The sequence below is a fragment of the Buteo buteo genome, chromosome 4 (genome assembly GCF_964188355.1).
Source record: "Buteo buteo chromosome 4, bButBut1.hap1.1, whole genome shotgun sequence".
Classification (NCBI taxonomy): domain Eukaryota; kingdom Metazoa; phylum Chordata; class Aves; order Accipitriformes; family Accipitridae; genus Buteo; species Buteo buteo.
In genome coordinates, this window is record NC_134174.1 from 42370984 (window position 1) to 42391587 (window position 20604).

At 37.8% G+C, this 20604-nt stretch overlaps 1 protein-coding gene across 4 annotated transcripts in view; it reads left to right on the forward strand.

Annotated features, from left to right (window-relative positions):
- The window catches only part of DLG5 (discs large MAGUK scaffold protein 5), a 113505-nt gene that overhangs the window by 66869 nt on the left and 26032 nt on the right, over positions 1 to 20604 (forward strand). For all 4 annotated transcript variants that reach the window (XM_075025655.1, XM_075025658.1, XM_075025656.1 and 1 more), the window contains exons 7-16: positions 4393 to 4705; positions 8609 to 8839; positions 10871 to 11055; positions 11720 to 11845; positions 12581 to 12713; positions 15627 to 15754; positions 16427 to 16602; positions 17141 to 17244; positions 17975 to 18067; positions 18990 to 20009. In XM_075025655.1, the coding sequence (XP_074881756.1) occupies positions 4393 to 4705; positions 8609 to 8839; positions 10871 to 11055; positions 11720 to 11845; positions 12581 to 12713; positions 15627 to 15754; positions 16427 to 16602; positions 17141 to 17244; positions 17975 to 18067; positions 18990 to 20009 (2509 nt within the window). The remainder of the gene's footprint in view (positions 1 to 4392; positions 4706 to 8608; positions 8840 to 10870; positions 11056 to 11719; positions 11846 to 12580; positions 12714 to 15626; positions 15755 to 16426; positions 16603 to 17140; positions 17245 to 17974; positions 18068 to 18989; positions 20010 to 20604) is intronic.

Below are 20604 nucleotides of genomic sequence, written 5' to 3' on the forward strand. Positions count from 1 at the left end.
GTTCTCAAGCATAAGTTCAGTTTTCATGATATTAGAATTGCAGACTGTGTGGGACTCTGAGACATAGCTTTGGGCTGGCAGCAGAATTCACTGGATGCAGACGTCTGGGACTCTTGCTTCACTGAGAAGGCACTGCTGCTATGAGCAGCACAAGTGCCAAAACAGAAGGGCACAGACACTATGTCACACCACGCTTAACATCTCTCCTTTCCTTTGTGATATTAAGCATACACAGTTACGCGTACAGGGTAGGAAGAAGGGCTCCAAAGAGCATCTGTGGGCGTGTTGAGAATGTTTTCACTGACATAAGTTAGGGCTAATACACAACTCCCACAGACCAAAGCTAAAAAAAAATAGGGTTTTTTCCACAGTCATAGACTTTTAGTATTTCAGAAAGGTGAGATTGAGCATAGATAATGTACTCGTGAATAGCATGTGCATAGTTGTGATAAATCTGATTAAGTTATAGGAGAATATGAGTAATAAGAGAATTAGTTATGTAATTTAAACTGCCATGGATTCCTGAAAGTGAGGGAAGGCCTAACGTATACTCCAAGAAACACTGCAACCATGCTGATACATGTAGAAGCTCAACATATTTGTTTTATGGTCTTGTGATTTAGGTCTCCTTCTTGAGAAGAAGGTGTGGTTTGATGCTGAGCAGAGGTTGGTATGGTGGGTTGACCCTGGCTGGATGCCAGGTGCCCACCAAAGCTGCTCTGTCACTCCCCTGCTCAGCTGGACAGGGGAGAGGAAATATAACAAAAAGCTTGTGGGTTGAGATAGGGATAGGGAGAGATCACTCGCCAATTACTGTCACAGGCAAAACAGACTCAACTTGGGGAAATTAATTTAGTTTATTACCAATCAAATCAGAGTAGGATAATGAGAAATAAAACCAAATCTTACAAGCACCTTCCCCCCACCCCTCCCTTCTTCCCAGGCACAGCTTCACTCCCGAATTCTCTACCTCCTCCCCACCAGCAGCGCAGGAGAACAGAGAATGGGGGTTGCAGTCAGTGCATCACACGTTGTCTCTGCTGCTCCTTCCTCCTCAGGGGCAGGACTCATCACTCTTTCCCTGCTCCAGTGTGGGGTCCCTCCCATGGGAGACAGTGACTCTCCATGAACTTCTCCAACATGGGTCCTTCCCACAGGCTCCAGTCCATCACGAACTGCTCCAGCGTGTGTCCCTTCCATGGGCTGCAGTCCTTCAGGAGCACACTGCTCCAGCATGGATCCCCCGCGGGGCCACAAGCCCTGCTAGAAAACCTGCTCCAGTGTGGGCTCCTCTCTCCACGGGGCCGCAGGTCCTGCCAGGAGCCTGCTCTAGCGTGGGCTTCCCACAGGATCACAGCCTCCTTTGGGCATCCACCTGCACCGGCGTGGGGTCCTCCAGGGGCTGCAGGTGGAGATCTGCTCCACCGTGGACCTCCCTGGGCTGCAGGGGGACAGCCTGCCTCACCATGGTCTTCACCAGGGGCTGCAGGGGAATCTCTGCTCCGGCACCTGGAGCACCTCCTCCCCTCCTTCTTCACTGACCTTGGTGTCTGCAGAGTTGTTTCTCTCACATCTTCTCACTCCTCTCTCTGGCTGCAGTTTCTGTGCCCCAGCAACTTTTTTTTTCCCTTCTTAAATCTGTTATCCCAGAGGCACTACCACCATTGCTGATGGGCTCAGCCTTGGCCAGCGGTGGGTCCGTCTTGGGGCTGGCTGGCATTGGCTCTGTCAGACATGGGGGAAGCTTCTAGCAGCTTCTCACAGAAGCCACTCCTGTAGCCCCCCAGCTACCAAAACCTTGCCATGCAGACCCAATACAGTTGGTTTTGAGAATTTCATGAAAGATGTTCATATTCCTGTGAACCAGTGATCCAACTAAATTCATATAACTGAATGTCAGGAATTTTTGCATTTTATTCAGTTGGCTTTGGGTCTGGACTTCTTTTTTACTTGTTTGTATTTATAGAAACCTTTATTTGTCATATGTTTATACCCTTTCTTCATAACGAAAACCATATTTCTCTGGGTGACTGATGAAAATTTTTTAAAATGCATTTCAGGTGTGTGTACTTCTCAGAATATAAGACTTAAACTTGTAGCTTGAAGATTAATGGGTCTTAAATTGCAGCACTAATTTTTATATTAATACCAAGTGTAAGCACAGTCGAAATAGGTTTTAGAGAGAGCAGACAGTGCTCCAGTGATGGCCCAGGTCTCATTTTGAATTAATCCTTGGCCGTGAAAAATATCAGAGAAGTGTTTCGCCTTTTTTCTTTTATCTGTAATGTCATCACAATAATACACAGCATATGAATGCTACTGAGATGATTTAATTGGTGAATAGTTTGCAGCTTACAAATTAGCTATACCAGCATCTAATTCCTGTGTGCTAAACCTTACCCTAACACATGTGCCTCTGCATTTTGAATGTGGGCCATGGCACTCGGACAGATCTGCCTGTAGTTTGCAATTGCACTGAAGACAAAGCAGGTAGTCCTTGTAAGGGTTCTTTTCAGTATTGGTTGCTCCTTATAAACCCATACTTACTGCTAGTGAGCCTTGCAACCCATTCACAACAGTTGTTAGAAATGGGCTTTCTCTACAGAAGGCATCTGAAAATGTGATCCAGCTGCCTGTATTTCCTCCATAGGAGGCAATACAAGGTCAAGCAAGGCCAAGGTGTTTCAGTTGGAACTTTGCTTTCGGGTTTCCTCAGTTATCACTATTTAATATGAATGTCTTCCTGTGGCAGAGACTTTCTTCCTCCGATTGCTTTCCCATGCTAGTATGCTTGGTGTGGTTTGGTTGTGTTGTTGATTGTTTCGTTATTTTTTTTCCTTTGTGGTTTTTTTTTTTCTTCCTTACTGATGATATTTTTTTTGCTTGGCAAACATTGTGTTAAATTTTTTCTCCTCCCCTGTCCCCTGTATCCTCCCAGTGTTGTCCTTGATTTTACCACGAAATAGTTTTCATATGTACTGTGGGTTCTCACATGACAATGAGGTTGCTTGGCATAGTCTTTTAGATTTCTGATACATCCTGGTACTTCTCCTATGGTATATTCTTCTTACCTTCACGCTCACAGTTCTGAAAAGAAAAAATAAATCCCGTCTGTAATATGTTAGGTCTTTTGTAGTGCCAACCCGACGATCTCTTAAACTGAAGAATTTCCCAAAAGGAGCAGGGTGATGGTTTTGAAATTACTGGCAGATGCCTCAGTAAAGCTATGGCAATGCTTTGAATACACTGAGGCTTTCAAGGAAGTATTTGAAATTGGGTTTACAGCTTTCTCTCGGGAAAGGTCAGGCAACATGCTGGATTAGACAAGAAATTGCGCTTTTAAACAGTGAGAGGTGAGAGAGAGAGAGAGAGAGAGAGAGAGAGAACAAAGTCTGCCAGAGGTTTGTGGGCACGTGAAATTTGAATAACCGTAAAGGTCCTTCAAGTTAGGTACAGTGTTTACATCAATGGCATTTACCTGTGAGTTTTGGAAAAAACATGCAAGGAAACCTTAGTGTCTGACTGTGATAAAACACTTCTCAGGAGAAGTTCCTTTTCAAACCTAATTGTGAACTTGTGTGTGGAATCATATTCCCACTTTTAAGAATGCTTTGTCAATATAAACACAGAAGTAACTAATTACAAATTAAATTAAACTTTTTATGTCCTTTTTTTGATTGCACCATACTTCAGTAGGTTGTAGTGATAAAATACATACATTTTTGTCTGTGTCAATGGTCAAAAGTAAAATTTAAAAATATTAAGATATTTTGCATTTCACTTTTACTGGATGACCTACTGATGAAAACAAACAGTAATGTTTAAATTACCTGGTTTTAGTTCCATTGTCTGCATTTTTACTGTAAACCCAGGATTTTTTTCTCCTCTAACCTATCCATTACCAACCTTATGGCATATTTGGGCATGTGGAAGTTGTTCTGTTTTTTTCCAATTTCTGCATTTGTCTCCCTTCTTCCCACATGCCTGAAAGCATGTGCTGGGAGAAGGATTTAAATTCTAAGATGAGCAGAGCTCAGTGCAGTAAATACAGGTAAACTTGTGCTACTAAATAACAGTAATGTTTTGCGTTTCTCTTAGAATAATTTGTTAGAAATTTACTTTTAATAATGAAACTAATTCTAAATTATTTCTAATAATTTTTATGTTTCAATTCCTTAAAGAGGTTCTCTAATATTCCTGAAGGTTCACTAATATTCCTAAAGCAATAATTAGACTAACTTTTATTTTGCCGCACTGATTGTACATTGTCTAAGAAGTCCTCTGTGGTTGTGTTTTACCAATGGATACATTTGGTTATCCAGCTAAATCCTTAATCTATGAAAAAGGAAAATGAGGAACAAGTATCTTACTGGCGTTTCTGCTTGGTTTTAGATTTGAATCAGTACAGCAGGAACTAAGCAACACCACAGCACAAAACAAAGAGTTGCAGAGAGAGATGGAACGATTACAGTCGGAGGTTACAAGGTTCAAAACGATGCAGCTGAAAGCAGCAAAGGATGCAGAAAAATACAAGGAAGAGAGGGATTCAGTTTTCAGTGAATATCGCCTCATAATGAGTGAGAGAGATCAAGTAATCAAAGAGGTAGATAAGCTTCAAACAGAGCTGGAGCTTGCAGAGTCTAAACTGAAGAACACTTCTTCTGAGAAGCGAGTGGCTAGTGAAGAGATGGAAGCGCTAAGACAGGTACTAACCTATTGTTTTGGCGGGGAAGGGAAATGAGTATACATTGTTGATGCTAGAATCAGAAATGTGTGACTGATTAATGGAAAATAGGAATGCACTGCAAAGAGGAAATTCTGTGCTGATGTTTTCCTATAGCAGTCCTTTATACTATCAATTTATTAAGCTTCCCTGTTTGCAAAATTGAAATTTGCTATTCACTTGACTTAATTCTGTTCTGCAGATTATAAATCTTTCCTTTACTGCATTAGTTTTCTATGCCTTCTCAAGTAATGCTCTCTGTAGCAATATCGCTCTAAATATTCATTATTTGTAACTTCTAACCTCTACAGGAACCACTGGATACTATCTACTATGACTTAAGACGGTACATGATAAAGTAGTCTCAAACATTTATGCAAAGCCTGTGCTGACATGCATGTTCTTACTCATTTGCCCTCCTTCTGCCTTTAAGTTAAAGAGGATATTTTGAAGTTTTTTCAGTACAACTCAGGCATGTCTTAAAGTGTGTGAAACCAGAACTTTGTATTTTTCAGCAATATGTTCTTGAAATGCTTATACCACAACCATGTTATAGTGATGCTGTTAAGGTTTCCAAAACACAATTTGCTGCTTGGTTTCATTTCAGCTGACATGCATTCACTTGACCCTTTGGTTTACAAATACTTAATTTAGCATGAAATAGATACAAGCAAACATATTGCATTGCCTATAAATCTCATTTTACTTTTTTCACAGCGTTATATCTGAACAAAATGCCCTCTATGAAAAACTAAAGTGTGGAGCTTTTTTTTAAATAACACCATTGTTGAGGGACATAATGTGGATTGTGACATACAGCATCAGGGCTTTTAAAAATAACTAACTTTGGTTTTAAAAATTCACAGTTTTCAACGCTGCGTATTTGTCAGCTAAGTAATTTAGCTTCTACAGTGAGTGAGGTTTTAATACATGTTTCATACCCATTCTACTTTCATCAAAGCCATTAAGCCAATAGAATTATCTGTTGATTTCAGTGGAATCGGGGTAGGTAGCTAATAAGGAATACTGATGGAAGCAGCCAAAATTAGTTGTTCTGCTCCAATTTGTTGTATCTGTCATTGTGGCACTATGAGTAATTTGCCAAAGTGCTTTAAGGGGCAGGAAATTAAAATTTTAAATACATGGATATTCCCTCCTACCTAGATGACTTGAACAGGTGTTTGAATAAGAACCAGAAAGAGCCTAGGACTGGTGAGTGAGATGCTGGCAGGGCACAGACATGCATTTTTCTTCACCCCCAGAAATGGCCCATCAGAAAGCAGAAGTAACTGCTTCTATAATGTACTAAAAGGTGTAAAATAGCAGTACTGTGAGTTTTCTTTTTGTTCCTGTTTTCTTTTCTTGTAGCTATGACTCTTCTGCTGGTGAGTAGGTATGTTCCTGTGTCACATAGTACTGGCTCACTGCAGCTGCATTCAGTGCATAAGGGATTTTCTACTTCTGGCAAGGCCAATGTTTGAAACATTGAAAAAATTTATTGATCAAGTGATATGTTCACTTGAAATAGTATCCTGAAAGGTGCTCCTGCGTAAGTGGGATTAATCCTGTTGGTGAATACTTGGTCTGGTGCTTGCCAAAATGTTACTTAATGGTCTTCGCTTTCCTTTTGATGTACAGCAGCTTTAAGTGCCTTATTACATAGCACCCATTGACTGATTGAAACAGCACTGAATCCATTTAGGTTATTTAAAATGTAGTTTCTTCCCTGAAGCTTGTGTTTGCTAGTGTACCTCTTCTGTCCCAAAGAAATGCAAAAGCAACTGAAATGGAGAAGACATTGATTTTTAAGCATTATAATGTGAGCAGTTACTGATGAGGTCAGTCAGTCAATGTCCTAGTTGGGTATTTAAGCTTTATTGGTCACATATGCCCAAACATAATGGGTTAATTTACATCCAAAATGTACTAATTGTCTGGCTTTTATAGAGATAATAGAAGAAAACTCAGGATTTTGCGCTGTGGACAGTTTTGGATTAAGGTTTTATGAGTTTGGCCACTCAAAGCTAGGGATTAGATGTTATAGATTTCCCCCTCTACTTTCCCCAGTGGTGTTTGGTTTTGGCATAATCTTTTGCTCCACAAATACTTAGAATGTCTTGTTTCATCTCAGTGGTAGTCAGCTTTCCCCTCTGTTTAATAGACCTGTTGTATTTTATCCTGTATTTTATCCTTATTGCACTATATTCTGATGCAAGAACTTCCTTCAAACATAAGAATTCTTCACAAATTCAGAATTGTTCTTAAACCAAGCCGCTCTAATGTTTCCAGACAAAAGCTGCTCTAGTCAGTACCAAATGGCACATTGCCCTGTGCTATAACGTTGTAATTTTGTGCAAATGTAACAGGAAAAAGACAGAGGTGAAATTTTACGACTGACCACTGGAGGCAATGGCTGTTCTTATTCAGATAGTTTATATTGAGCATGCTGGAATAAACTGTGACAATATGTATTTTTTCCTATCACCTTAAAGTACTGTAAATTCTTGTTTAATGAAGGGCTTGCTGAGAACTTTCCCTCTGCCTTCATACTTGATGACTTTCATCTCAGCTGCATGCGGGAAAAGACTTAATGTTTTTGTGTAAGTTTTATACATGCATTTGCGCATTTCATACAGACTATAGTTAAGCTGTGCAAAACGTTGCTTCCAGAACTAAAATTAGTTTGCAGTGCCAGATGGGTCAGGGATTTCTCTCTTCAGAGGTACTGAGCAATGGAAGCTCTTCCTGATGTTGAAAAAACTTGAGTGCTTGGGTAATTGACATTCACTGATATGTTTAAAGTTCAGAGTGAGTCATTAATTCTAGTGCTTGTCTGTTACTCTACAGCAAAAATACTGCTTTTGATATTGTCGCAGAAAAGCCTGACTAGCCTTAATTAGATGCCATATCTCAAAAACAATTATGTTAGTAAAGCAAAATGCAATTGTCACCCATGCTTTAAATACTCAATCTTATTCCTTGGAAACTGTAGAGGAAAATAAAAGGGAAGTCAGTTTATGCCATGATGTCTTTCTGTCCTTAAGTATTTAGACCCTTTTCTTCTTTTGCTTTTGAGATGTTAGCTCTCTCTGGTAATCTTTTTGAGATCAAAACATCAATAGTTTTCAGCTGGGAGTGCCTGTATGTAGAAGGACTTCTTTGTAGCCATTGGCTGAATGCTTCTAGAGAGCTGCACCTCCTTAAAATTTAGTGGCATGAAATTCAACTGTTACAATGCCTCATTTTTCCAATAGGAAGTCTAAACGATTTTAAAAGGACAGATTGTATTTTAAAGCTACATTTACCTCATCTTTTTTATTATGATGCAGTTGAATTCCACATTTAATAAGATGTGCTGTCATTCTACTTTATGGCATACTGTAGTTTTATCTTTGCACATTGGTGTCTTACTGGCGTATGACTTCAATGTCCCTTTAAAACTTATGAGGAAGCTCTAAGATACTTATGTAGCTGGGTTGTCTAAATTATTTCAGTCCTATAAAATCAAGGTAGTTGCTTAAAAATATTTGCAATATATATTCTTACCCTTTGCTATATTTAAAGCCTTTTTAAACCACCAAGTCTGACGGGTTAAGAACTTTCCCTCATTTAAGTTCCTCAAAACTGTGAATGCTCCCAGATTCTTGCTTACTTTTGACATAGCACTGTGCTAATGTGATGGTATGATATGTTTAATACCAAATTTAATATTCTTTACTAGTACTTACTTGTATGTAATGTGAGTACAGTCCTGTTCTGCTCCGATTTTTCAGAATATTAGTGGTAAACTCTCTAGGCTTTTAAGGTGTCAGTGTGTATCCAGTTGGAAAGATGAATTATTTCCTTCTGTACTTAACCTACTGCAAACAATGGATCTTGTTCTAGGAGCTAAACTCAGCTCTAGTGGAAAGAGATCGAGCAATTTGTGAGAGGAATGAGTTGCTGGAAAAATACTGTCATGAAGTGAAGGACAAAGCTGAGGCCCAGAAGGAACTTGACCAAGCTTGCAAGGATATAGAGACAGTGAAGGAAGAAAGAGATGTTGCCAGGAAAGAGAGAACAGAAGCTATCATCCAGAGAGACCATCTACTAAGGGAATATTATCAAGCCCGTCAGGTATTGCAAGTCTTCACAGATGCCTTTTTCTTTCTTAGCTTCAATGGGTCAGTAATTTTCAAGAGATTAGTTAAAGGTCTGACCAGATTGGATGTCTTCCCTCTTTTCCCCAAGTCACTCTAAAATACCTACATATAAACACACATACGTTCTTCAAGACGTAGTGACAGAACTTCTTGTTTGAAAGAAATACAGTCATGCTTCATATTAAGTTTCTGTTTGTAAAAAATAAATGGCAAATAAAATATTGTGGTGGCTTGTTGCCATCTATAATGTGTGTTGTTCATCCCTGTGACCTGCTCAGGATGTTAGCTATTTCTAATACTTCAAAAAAGGAAGTTAATTGAAGTGTGATTCTAAATTTTTCTAATCTATACACGTTCTTAGTATAAATATGCTATTCTGACAATTTATGTCTCTCTGTGGGTAGTAACATTCTTACAATTGTGCACACTTACCAAAGCTCATCTTGTGTGCAATACCAAATATCAGTCTACATACAACTGTAAATGCTTACATATAATGTAGTACGAAAATGCATAGTATCACAACTGTTATGCTCATGAAATAAATAGCAAATATGAAATTATTTAATATTAAACTAGATATTTTGGATTGTTTTCATTAAACTTGTATTCTCTTTTCATTGAATACCAACACTTTTACCAGTACAAAAAAAGTTTATAGTCTTGCCTGTGATACTGATTTGCCAATCCTGAATGAGTGTGTGGGGTAGCGATTAAACTATGGTTTCAGTTGTACTGGAAATAAATCTTTGATTGTGTTTGGTTCTTCATGGCCAAACCAATGGGAATTTGGAAACTTTTGTTTTTCTCAAGTAAGTTTGGGTGAACTTTGCTGTGACTTAGCAATGGACCCGCTCAGATGCTCACCTTTGGTCATCTCCAAATCAGAATTGACATTTTAAATATAAAGGTCCATTTGTTGGTCTGAGTGGGTTTTTGATTGTATTTTTCCTGCCAGTGGAGTGGAAGAGAAGAAAGTAATCCTTGGAAATGAAAGAGACAATCAAAAGGCCAGACATGACTCTTCATGGCCTCTATTTGGCGTTATTTGTTGCAACGTTTTATTTTTTAATGTTGAGGTGAGAATGTAAACCTGGGGTTTAAGGTTCAGTGCTCTGTTATTTTTGAATATGATTATAACTCAGAGAAAAAAAAAGGCTTTAAAGTGTATTAATCATGACTTAGTAGTCTCTCTTTGATTCATGGTCATGCATTCAGGTCTTAAAAACATTCCTCCAAAGTTTAATCTTGAATCAAATGACACATCTAGTCAGATTCATTAGATTTATTTATATTCTTGAAATTAATCACACACAGTTGTTTGCAAGCCCATGGCCTTCAGTGCTTGTGGTGGGCTGTACTATTGTAGTTGTCTTGTATTTATTGTGCTGCAAGCTTCGAGTATTTTTTATGTGTTTGTCTTATTCTTGTCACCATCTCTCTTGTTCAAAATAGAGAATGTTAGCAGAACAAGTTAATTTAAGCAGAAAGTAATTCATACCTAAACCAAGAAACATTCCAACAAAACTTTTCTGGAATTCTCTTGCTCTGCTTTGGAGTTAAGGGACCTGTGTGAATCACAAGTCTGTTTTGTGAACATGTGTGTCTAGTTGTGCCAGGGCAAATAACAAACATTAATGCTGGAAATCTGTGCTGTAACTGCGTATCATGGTGTATCTGATTTCTAAATATCCTTGAAGTTTTTTTCTGTCTGCTAAGCAGAACAAGATAGAAGCATGGAATGTCATCACTGAAATACAAAATGTTCACTGATGTTATTTTGAAGGATTCTTATTCATGTAGATTGTATTCGCACAAATTTGTGTGCCACTGAATGAAATATGTTACAGCAGTGTTTATCATTTTTTTTCCCCCAAAGTTGCCACTAAGATAAATGAACATTTTTCATGGAAAATGTGAAAATGGAATACATCAGGCAACACACATACAGTAAAACACCTAAAAATTGTGCGTAAAATACTTATCTCTGTTTCTTAATTCCTAGATACAAGATTCTGCTACCCTAGACATAGAAAGAGCAAACAAAGAAATTGAAATGCTTCGGAAACAATATGAGGCAATGTCACAAGAACTAAAGGAAGCTGTCCAGGAAGCAGAAGTAGCCAAGTGTAGGAGAGATTGGGCCTTTCAAGAGCGGGATAAAATTGTTGCAGAAAGGGAAAGTATACGGTAAATGAATGCTAGATGGTACATGGGTGATCTTTATAACACCTTGTGTGCAGTTGATGCAATTCTAGGACTTGCTGGATTTTCCTAGCGCTTTCTTCAACTTCTGCATTAACTGTCACAGGGTGATTTCTTTTATTTTTTAAAAGTTGAGGGCACCTTACAAGATACTTTGCTTTGTCTGTGCTTTCGTACCGATAATATGTCTCTAATAAATACCATAGAGCCTAACAGCACTGCTACATAGGAACAACAAATTATGCATTCTTTTAGGCATAATATACCTAATCTTGCTATAGCTATAGTCCTGCAAATAATTCTGTACCTGTGGGGACATTTTGCAAAAAGTACCCACCATAGTTGCTCCTAAACATATGTAAGAAACTAAGGGAACATACTTCAATCAGAATTTTTTTGTGCTAGATGAAGAAGATAGGTAGAAATAAAGTTTTGAAAGGCATGAAGGAAGTTGCTGCTATCTTGACAAGCTTTTCCTTAAGACCTAGCATATGCAATTTTTTTCTTCCTTATACTACTTCTTTTTTTTGAGAAAGAGCTTTTGAAATTGCTTTTTAAAATTTTGCATTAACTATACAATTTGGTAAAATTTGTTTGTTACTTTGATAGGGTTTTAAGTAACTAAATTGAAACTTTTTTGCTTCTGAAGGACTTTGTGTGACAACTTAAGGAGGGAGAGAGACCGGGCTGTGAGCGACCTGGCTGAAGCTCTTCGCAATCTGGATGACATGAGAAAGCAGAAAAACGATGCTGTTCGTGAACTGAAGGAACTGAAGTATGTTAGAGAAATGATCAAACTGCATGGAAATTTGTGATAAAAACTTTGGTTTGTTAACTGTGTTCGCAAATGAATCATATGTTGTTATAGCTGTGGGCAGCAGGTATTCAGATATTGTATGTGGAAACATTGCCTATGTATTTAGTTATCATGGAAGTTATTGTGGTGGGAAGGACCCTAAGTCTTACTATCTTAACCCTTTCATCTCATTAATGAGACACATATTCTAAGCTTTATACTGTGGAGATACTCTTAAGGAATATCAGATTCTTTCACTGAAGTTGGATTAACTGCAACTTGGTTCCTCCCAACTGTATTCTCACTGGTTTATGAATGCAAGGAAGATGTGCATCATCTGTCATCTCAGTGGGTTGTGGGAGAGGTTTTGCTGTTGATATTTATCATGCCCCACTTGTCCTGAGCATACCAATATAGCTTCTCTGAGGGTAAACTAAATGCATTTTGGGAGATGTTAGAAACCTGTGTAATTCATTCATGTAAAAATAATGCAAAAAATGTAAGACTAATGTTAGGACAATATATAGAAAAAGAAAGTAAATTTGATAATAGCCTAAGAGTATTGGAAGGATGGAAGCATGGGGCAAATTCTTGGCACAGCTTGGATTTTTGAGTTAGAAAACAAAATACAGTGTATCTCATAACGATAACATTATGTATCAATTTATTTAAAAGGGTTGTCTGTGTTCATAAATAATTATTTTCTTTGCCTAGGGAGAAGATGGAGAATCAGTTGGAAAAGGAGGCCAGATTCCGTCAATTGATGGCCCATAGTTCCCATGACTCAGCCATAGACACAGATTCTCTGGAATGGGAAACAGAAGTGGTAGAATTTGAAAAAGACAGAGTAAGTAAAAAACACCAACTGCATTGTCTTGTATATTGGATACCTTTAAGTCAATTATAACATCTTGATACTAGATATGATTAAAAATAACTTTAATCTGGGGGGGTTTATTTCTTTATTGTTGTTGTGCGAGGAACCACACACGTGTGCAGCAAGTGCAGTAACGTCTAGATAAAAGTAGTTGGCAAAACCAAACTGTTATACTCAAGCTTTGCATTTTTCTTCATATGAATTATAAATAAAAATAGTTCCTTCATCTGATATTTCAGGGTACCTGAGTCCATGTACTATAGGAAGTGTTTTAAGTTAAACATTTAGTATTCTTTAAGTTAGTGATTCCTTGCAGGAATAGCAGTGCTAAGGCAGCCGAAACTTAAGATGTGATGGAAAAACTGATTTCAGAGAGCCCAGTCCTCTACTCTTACAGGCAACATCACTTATAAACTATGCATAAAACAGTTAAGCTTTTTACATGAGGTTATTTCTCTTACTTTTGCTCAGATTTGATGGTTAGAAATTTTAAAGTATTAAATGTATTTATTCGTGATGAACGTATATTTTAGGACAACATTGCCCTTCAGCTTAAAAAATCTGGGATGAAAGGAGATGCTAATCTCTCTTGCTTGTCTGTAGAGAAAGTTAAATCCTTTTCCATTTTGGAATATTAAATAAAGTTCTTATGTTTAGCTTTCCAGATAACCTCTGCATCCTTTCATTATCCTAGTAGTACTTTTCTCCATTTAATTTTATTTTTCTTTGTTGTAGTCTAGAATTTTTATTTCACTGCTTTGTATGCTAGTCTTGTATTCTCTTCTATTTGAAATTTTTGACTGGCACATCACATTGTTTGCTAGTAGTAATTTTTTTTGACTGCATAGAACACACAGGTGGTCTTCCAGATGGTGTTTCATTTATAACAGCTTCTGCATATACCAGAATTTCTTTCTCATTCCTCAATGACATAGTTTGTGATTTAATGCTGTCAAATTCAGTCCTTTTTATTTTACTGCAATATTTGGGGTCATCTTTTTTCATGCTCTTCCAATCTGTGTTCTGACAGTGCATCCCAACAAAATCACTAATACATTTCTTTTTTGACACTAGAAGTATTATTTAGTATTATTATATGTTGAAATATATAGATTGAAAAGACTATATGAACTGAGCACCAATGCAGATCCATCAGGACCATCACCTGTAAATACTTTCTGGGATAACCATTCCTCTTTCACCATGCTTTTCCATCTCTTTTGAGCAGCTCCTTCATCATCAGATTTTGTGCATTGCCATCTTCTCCATTTTAACTGATAACTAATAATTTTGCTTTTCTTTTGTCTGTAAAATGAGTTGGCAAGTCTAGCATATGCTGTACCTGTGATAAACAACATTGCAGCCTGATGAATTTTCCATTCATGTGCAGTTATTTAGTTATTCTTTACTTCAAAGATTGTTCTAAATGTCTGCATTACTGAGATCAAATGTGTAGACTTTGTCATTTGACTATATGTTTCCCTTTCCTAAACATGGGGATTACACTTGCTGCTATCAAATGATAGTAATAATATTGTGCCAACCTTGATTAGATACATGGGAAAATCCTTGCTGACCTACCAGCATTTGAATTCCAGGATGGAGATTATAGAGTTGAATACATTTAAATCCTTTTATTTTTGCTTCAACTTCACCTGTCTGCTTAAGCTTGTGTTCTAAATAATCACTCGGCTCAAAACTGCAAGAAACAATATTCACTTTTCAGCTCTGAGGCTGTGCAATGATACTATGATCTCTACTCGATCTTTATTTTATGGCAGCCCCATGTTCTTTCCTATGAACTTTTTTCTTACATAGAATATTTGGAAGAATCATAAAGATTTTAGTATATTTTTGGTAGGTTTAGCTCAATGTAACTTCTGGTAAATATTCATATTTTTGCATGTTTTATCTTCAGCTTTTATCAGGTGTCTTTTGCACTCCCTGAAGACTTTATGCTCTTCTGATTTTAAGGTGATTAGTTATCAAACCATGTCTAGAACCATGCTTTACATGTCTGATTTAAGCTGTCTTTAATTTTTGCATGTTAGGTTTTAAATTTCAAGTATCATCTCCCTTCAGTATGCTGAGATGGTTGGTCCAGCTGATTTCAAGTAGAGTTCTCTAATTTTTGTAAGTGTAGTATTTAACACTGAAAGTAGCCATAATAAATCAGTTTGTGATTAGTTGGTACCAGTTTATTTTCTTTAACCAGTTTTTTTTACAGTCACCTTGCCATTTACCAAAGCAAACACTAAATTACAATTTCCATGTTTGGTTCAATGACCGATCTGTTAAAGATGTTTATCACTTTTCACATCGAGGATGATCTGTTTTGGATCACGGTTGGTAGAATATCGCCTCTAATCTGTATTTAGAAATGGTCCCCCATAACGTTAGGAACTCTCCTAACTGTTTACTTGTGGTCTCTAGCCATATCAAAACGGGCATCTTTCGGAGTTCATCGCTAAGACACAATGCTGTTTCCTTACTTTTACAATTGTTTTTTCCCCAAGTAATGCCCATTCTCGGGGGACATGTCCTTGTTCTCCCATTACATATCCAGCATCATACCTTAAAACAGGTTATATGTGTCTGAATGTGCTTTTTTGCATGTGCTTCTGCTTTCCTATTCCTCTTTGGTGTAGTTCCCCTTCTGCATTATTTCAACCTTAATCTGAGAGAGAAGGATTGCTCTAATGCCAGAGGATGCCTAATGATGAATGGAAGCTTATATATTGAAGTACAAAATATAAAAACTTGCCTAGAACAGGTACCCTGTAAATGTAAGTGCCTAGTACAAACATGCAGTAATGGCTCTTGCTAACAGACAGTGGTACAATGGTTGCCAGTGCAGTTGAGTCACTTGTTAATATTTATTAGGATGATATGGACTTGAAAGCACTTGGTTTTGATGTGGCAGAAGGTGTGAATGAACCATACCTCCCTGGAGACTGTGGGATCTTCGTTACCAAAGTAGACAAAGGAAGTATTGCTGATGGTCGATTAAGGTAGGGTTTGACCTTGGAAGATACTTGTCTTTTGTTGATCATAATAAACTAAATGTGAGCATATTGTATATTGTCTTCAGTTTTCCTATTTTTTAAGTTCTTTTTTATCATTGCTCATGTGTATGTCATTAATGTTCGTTGGGAAATTGCACTGAGAAGACCAATGCCTAAAAACATTACAGAAGTTAAACACTGTTTGACTCATCCAGGATTCAGAATGTTCTTTTGTTTCTCTGTGTCTTACCTACTCTGTTTATTATCTCCTCAAACTTTGAGCTATGTATTTAAATTTTGGGAAAGACATGATGTTGAGCATGGGGGAGGGCAAGGGAAAAGGAGAGTAGACCAAGGGGTAATTTGAAACCTGCTCCTGTTCTTAGTGTTGATAGGAGGCTTTTAATAACCCTCCTCTGTCCAAAGAGTTACTTTTAAATAAGGAGTAGTCATTAGTGGTTTGAGAATATACTTTTGCTAGTGAAGTGCAGACTAGAAGTTCTGGTTTTCATTTAGCTGTTATTTAATGCTTTTTCAGGAATGGAGAACTCCAGATAATTAAGGATTAACATATTGAGATCAGCTCTCTTGCATCCCTTTTCATGAATGTTACTCATGTGCTACATCCAGCAAAGTATGCTTATAACACTGACCTGCTTATTTCTGTTTATCTACCAGAGTGAATGATTGGTTGCTGAAGATAAATGATGTAGATCTTACTAATAAGGATAAAAAGCAAGTTATAAAAGCTGTTCTAAATGGTGGAGGTGTTATTAACATGGTGGTTCGAAGAAGGAAGTCCTTAGGTGGGCGAGTGATAACACCTCTTCACATCAATGTTTCCGGACATAAAGGTAATGGCTATAAAGGATGTACGTAAATGATACATGTTTGTTCAGCCAAAAATGGCTTGACATAAAGGTACATGTTCTGAGCCTCTGCTTAAATCCCACTTAAACGGTTCCTTCCTTCTAGATGGGGATTTTTCATTAATTGTTTTTAGCAAACTAAGAATGCTAATATTGATGATAGCTTTATTCTGTAAGCACAGATTTTCTTTTTTGTTCTTGCGTGGGTTTTGGGTGTTCTTGGGTTTTTTTTTTAAATATTTAGTTCTAGTTAGCTGCCTGCCTGGAGTGTTACCCAGAGTCTAAACAAGACTGTTAAACCCATCAGTCACCCTAGCTTTGTATGATTACATTAAATTTTGGGATATCCAAAATCCCGATTTTCCCCCACTGTGTTCTTATTTCTTTTAAAGAGTTTTCAGAAATTGAAGTTCAGTTGGTTTAGTAGTTATATTTCTTTCTCATGCAGGCGGGTCAGACGTGCTGTTTGAGCAATGTATTTGAACTGCAGGAGTAAATTCTTTTTTGTGTGTGTCTATTTCAGATAGTGGGGTCAGTCTAGAAAATGGAATATTTGTTGCTGCTGTTGTGCCCGGAAGCCCAGCTGCCAAAGAGGGTTCCCTTACTGTGGGAGATAGAATAATTGCTGTAAGTCTTAAGAATGCATTCTCCTTTTTTATTTTTTATTTATTTTAAAGTGTTATCATTGATGCTAGTCTTTAAGATCCCAGATTTTCCAGTTAATTTTTTACTTTCACTGTATTATACCCTTTTTGTATATTCACTAAATATTTATTATAAATTAATGTGTTTGTAGGCTGAGTAATTAATATAACGTACAGGTTATTTGCTACGTTTAGTTCATAAGAGAATTTTTGACAGAGACACTGACTTACTCTTCACATTTGGCTTATATGTAATCATAATTGTGATTTTTATACTGAATAGGAAAGGTCAGTTCCAAAAAGACATCCCTTGGTTGGATGAAAGGTTTCTTGTCTTTTAAATTATGGTATCACAGATGTCATCCTTCTGGGGGGAAGTTTTTCCCTGTGTGCATTTGCAGCCTTAAATGACCTGTCTGATTTATGAACTCCTTTGAAACAGAAGGTGGTTACTGTGGATGTACAAATGCATAGAGGCCAATGTAGTGAAAGAAGTGTTGCTACACTGTATCTCTGGGAGGAATAGCAAGATTGTAGTTAGGAGGCTTGGTTTTTTAGTGGAGAATGGAAAAAGACAGGACAAGGTCAACCAGACTTCAGTCATGTATAAATATAAAACTAGTGTTTTCCCTGTCTCAGAGGTGCTACCTTAAGATGCTCTCCACCTGCTACCTTTCATTTACAGATGTCTGTTGTGTTTTTTTTGTGTGTAGATCAATGGCATTGCACTAGATAATAAGTCGCTTACTGAATGTGAAGCTTTGTTACGAAACTGTAGGGATTCCCTTACCCTGTCACTGATGAAGGTGAGTAGGAGAAGCTAAATTAGCAGAGTTTTCTTGAACTTATACAGAATCATTTTAGTTGTTCAGGGAAGAGTAAATGAAAGAAATTAATATATGATCATGGGAAAGTCTCTGCTAAAAATAAGACCATCCGGATGCATTTCACTGGTGGTACACTCACTGAACAGTTATTTCCAACGTGAGGCTATTGTGGCATCTGGTGGAAAATGGACCTTGTTTTTATTGCTCTTGCTTCTTTTCTATTTGTTTGCTGGTCACATAAAATGATTCCTAGCACAATTGCTTCTTTCTTCTTGGTTTCTGCTTCAGAGCTGCAGCAGAAAGATATATGAAAGATAAACTGCCTCCTGACTACAGAAAGGTTTGCTGTTAGTCAGGAGGGAGTTGTGCAGAAAACAGACCTCTGGCTATCATGAAGATTAAGTACAAGGCTTTCTTCTTAAGGCTTATTGCTATAAAAATATTATTCTGTTTTGCTTATTGAGTTTACAGTCCCATTATGCTGGGCCTGTCACACAGGTTTGTGAGTGATAATTCCAGCTCCAGAGAGCTTGAGGTTTTAAGAAAGTAAAAAGATGAAATATTTGAGGGGAAATGGGCAATGAAAGATGACTTATTAGCATCACTTAACAGAGGTAGAAGTAGAGTGCAGGTCCCTTCACTGTCAGTTCAGTGCTTCTGCCACCGTGTGGAGTTGCCCTTCTGGAATAGTCCTGAAAATGTTTCAAAAAATTCTTAACTTCATTTTATCTGATGTTCTGTGCTTTGAATCTGTAAGATTTTATTAAACCTTTCCCAACTGTATCTATACATGTCTTGGTGTATATTCAGTTATAGGTAAATCGAGGAGGCTAGAAAATACCTCATACTAAACAGAAATCAGCCATAATAATAAGGTGATCCCATGTGGTTTTTGTTTTAGGTTTTTCCTCAGAGTTCATCGTGGAGTGGTCAAAATATATTTGAAAATCTGAAGGATTCAGAAAAAATATCAAACTGTAGGGTTCACGCCACAGAGATACAAGCCCAAAATAAAAGAAATATGAAACTCAACAGCTCAACCCAGACTGACATATTCAATCCAGACATCATGGATGGCAAGAAGGACCACAGTGATCAGGGCAGCGGTTCATTTTGCGATCACAAAACTTTTCCTAATAACCCATTACGAGTAGACTCTCATAGGAACACAGTGCACAGTTGCCACAGTAATTCAGAACACAGTCTCAGTTCCTTCAGCCCAGAGACATATGGGGACCGAGGCTATGGAGCTGTTGACTTGGACAACAGGAGGCTGCCATATGAGCCTACAGGAGCTGACTGTATGATGGTTGAGACCACATTTGACAAAGGACCTGGAACTAAGCATAGTGGTGGTACCTGGCCAAAAGTCATGGTGAATATCTCCACAACAGAAACAGAAAAGTTCTCTGTGTACAAAAAACCAAAACAAAGGAAATCTATCTTTGACCCTGATACTTTCAAAAGACCACCAACTCCTCCTAAACTGGAATATCTTTCCCCTAATCAGGTAACAGGCCATTCACCTCAGCCATCAAAAGCTGAAGTGACTTCAACTCCTCCAACTCCTCCGAAGAGAAGTGACTCTATCAAATTTAAGCATAAACAGCAGGCAAGCTCAGCATCAGAGTCTACGGTAACAACTGGTTCACCACCCACCAGCCCAGCCACTGCCCAAGCTCCGGTTTCCTTGGCACTTAAACAGGACTCTGCTACTCTCAAGGGGCGCAGCAGGAATGCTGGGCATTATTATCGGGAGGAGGGAATTGACTGCACTCATCTCTCTTCAAGAAAATCCTGTGAAGATGACATTGGCTTTCAAAGAGTTGAAGAGCCAGAGGTTAAAAGACCAAGGCCAAAATCAGCTCCTGCTCTAAGGCATAAAATGACCCCTATGCCCATTCCTAATCCTGCTCTTCAGGTAGAAGCTTGGTATATTGAAGCACAAAACTAGAAATGTTAAAATGTATTTTCACTGTGGTTTTGGGTGCGCAGTTACATACCATAACATGAGAAGCATAGCCCGTCCTCAAAATCCAGGTCCTCTGAGAAGCTACCCCAAACTCATTTGGCACTTTGCAGTATCACAAAATACAAAATCAATTCATGAAGTTGCAGTATTTAACAGGCAGTGGTGGCTGCCAAACAGAATAATGGGGCTCCTTAGCAGCCACATCTTGGGTTTTAATGCTGCTTGTTGGAAGATCTGGGCTCTTTCTTGTATGTTTTTGACAACCTGAAAAAAACTTAAATAAAAAGGCAGAGAGGCAGCTTTAGAAAAGCTGAAAATACGACTTCAAGTTTTACAGAAGTCAGACTGGTTACCCAGCTCACTGTACAAATTAATGGAAAAAGTTACACCATTCACAGTGTTGTTTTTTGTAAGTCTTTCTATGTGTCTAAATAATTTTGTAAATCTAATCTGAAATTCATAGGGTGTTAGGCACATTACACTGTAAAGATGGACGTTTTATAAGAATATGGTTTAATAATACAGCTCAAAATGAGAGTATAAT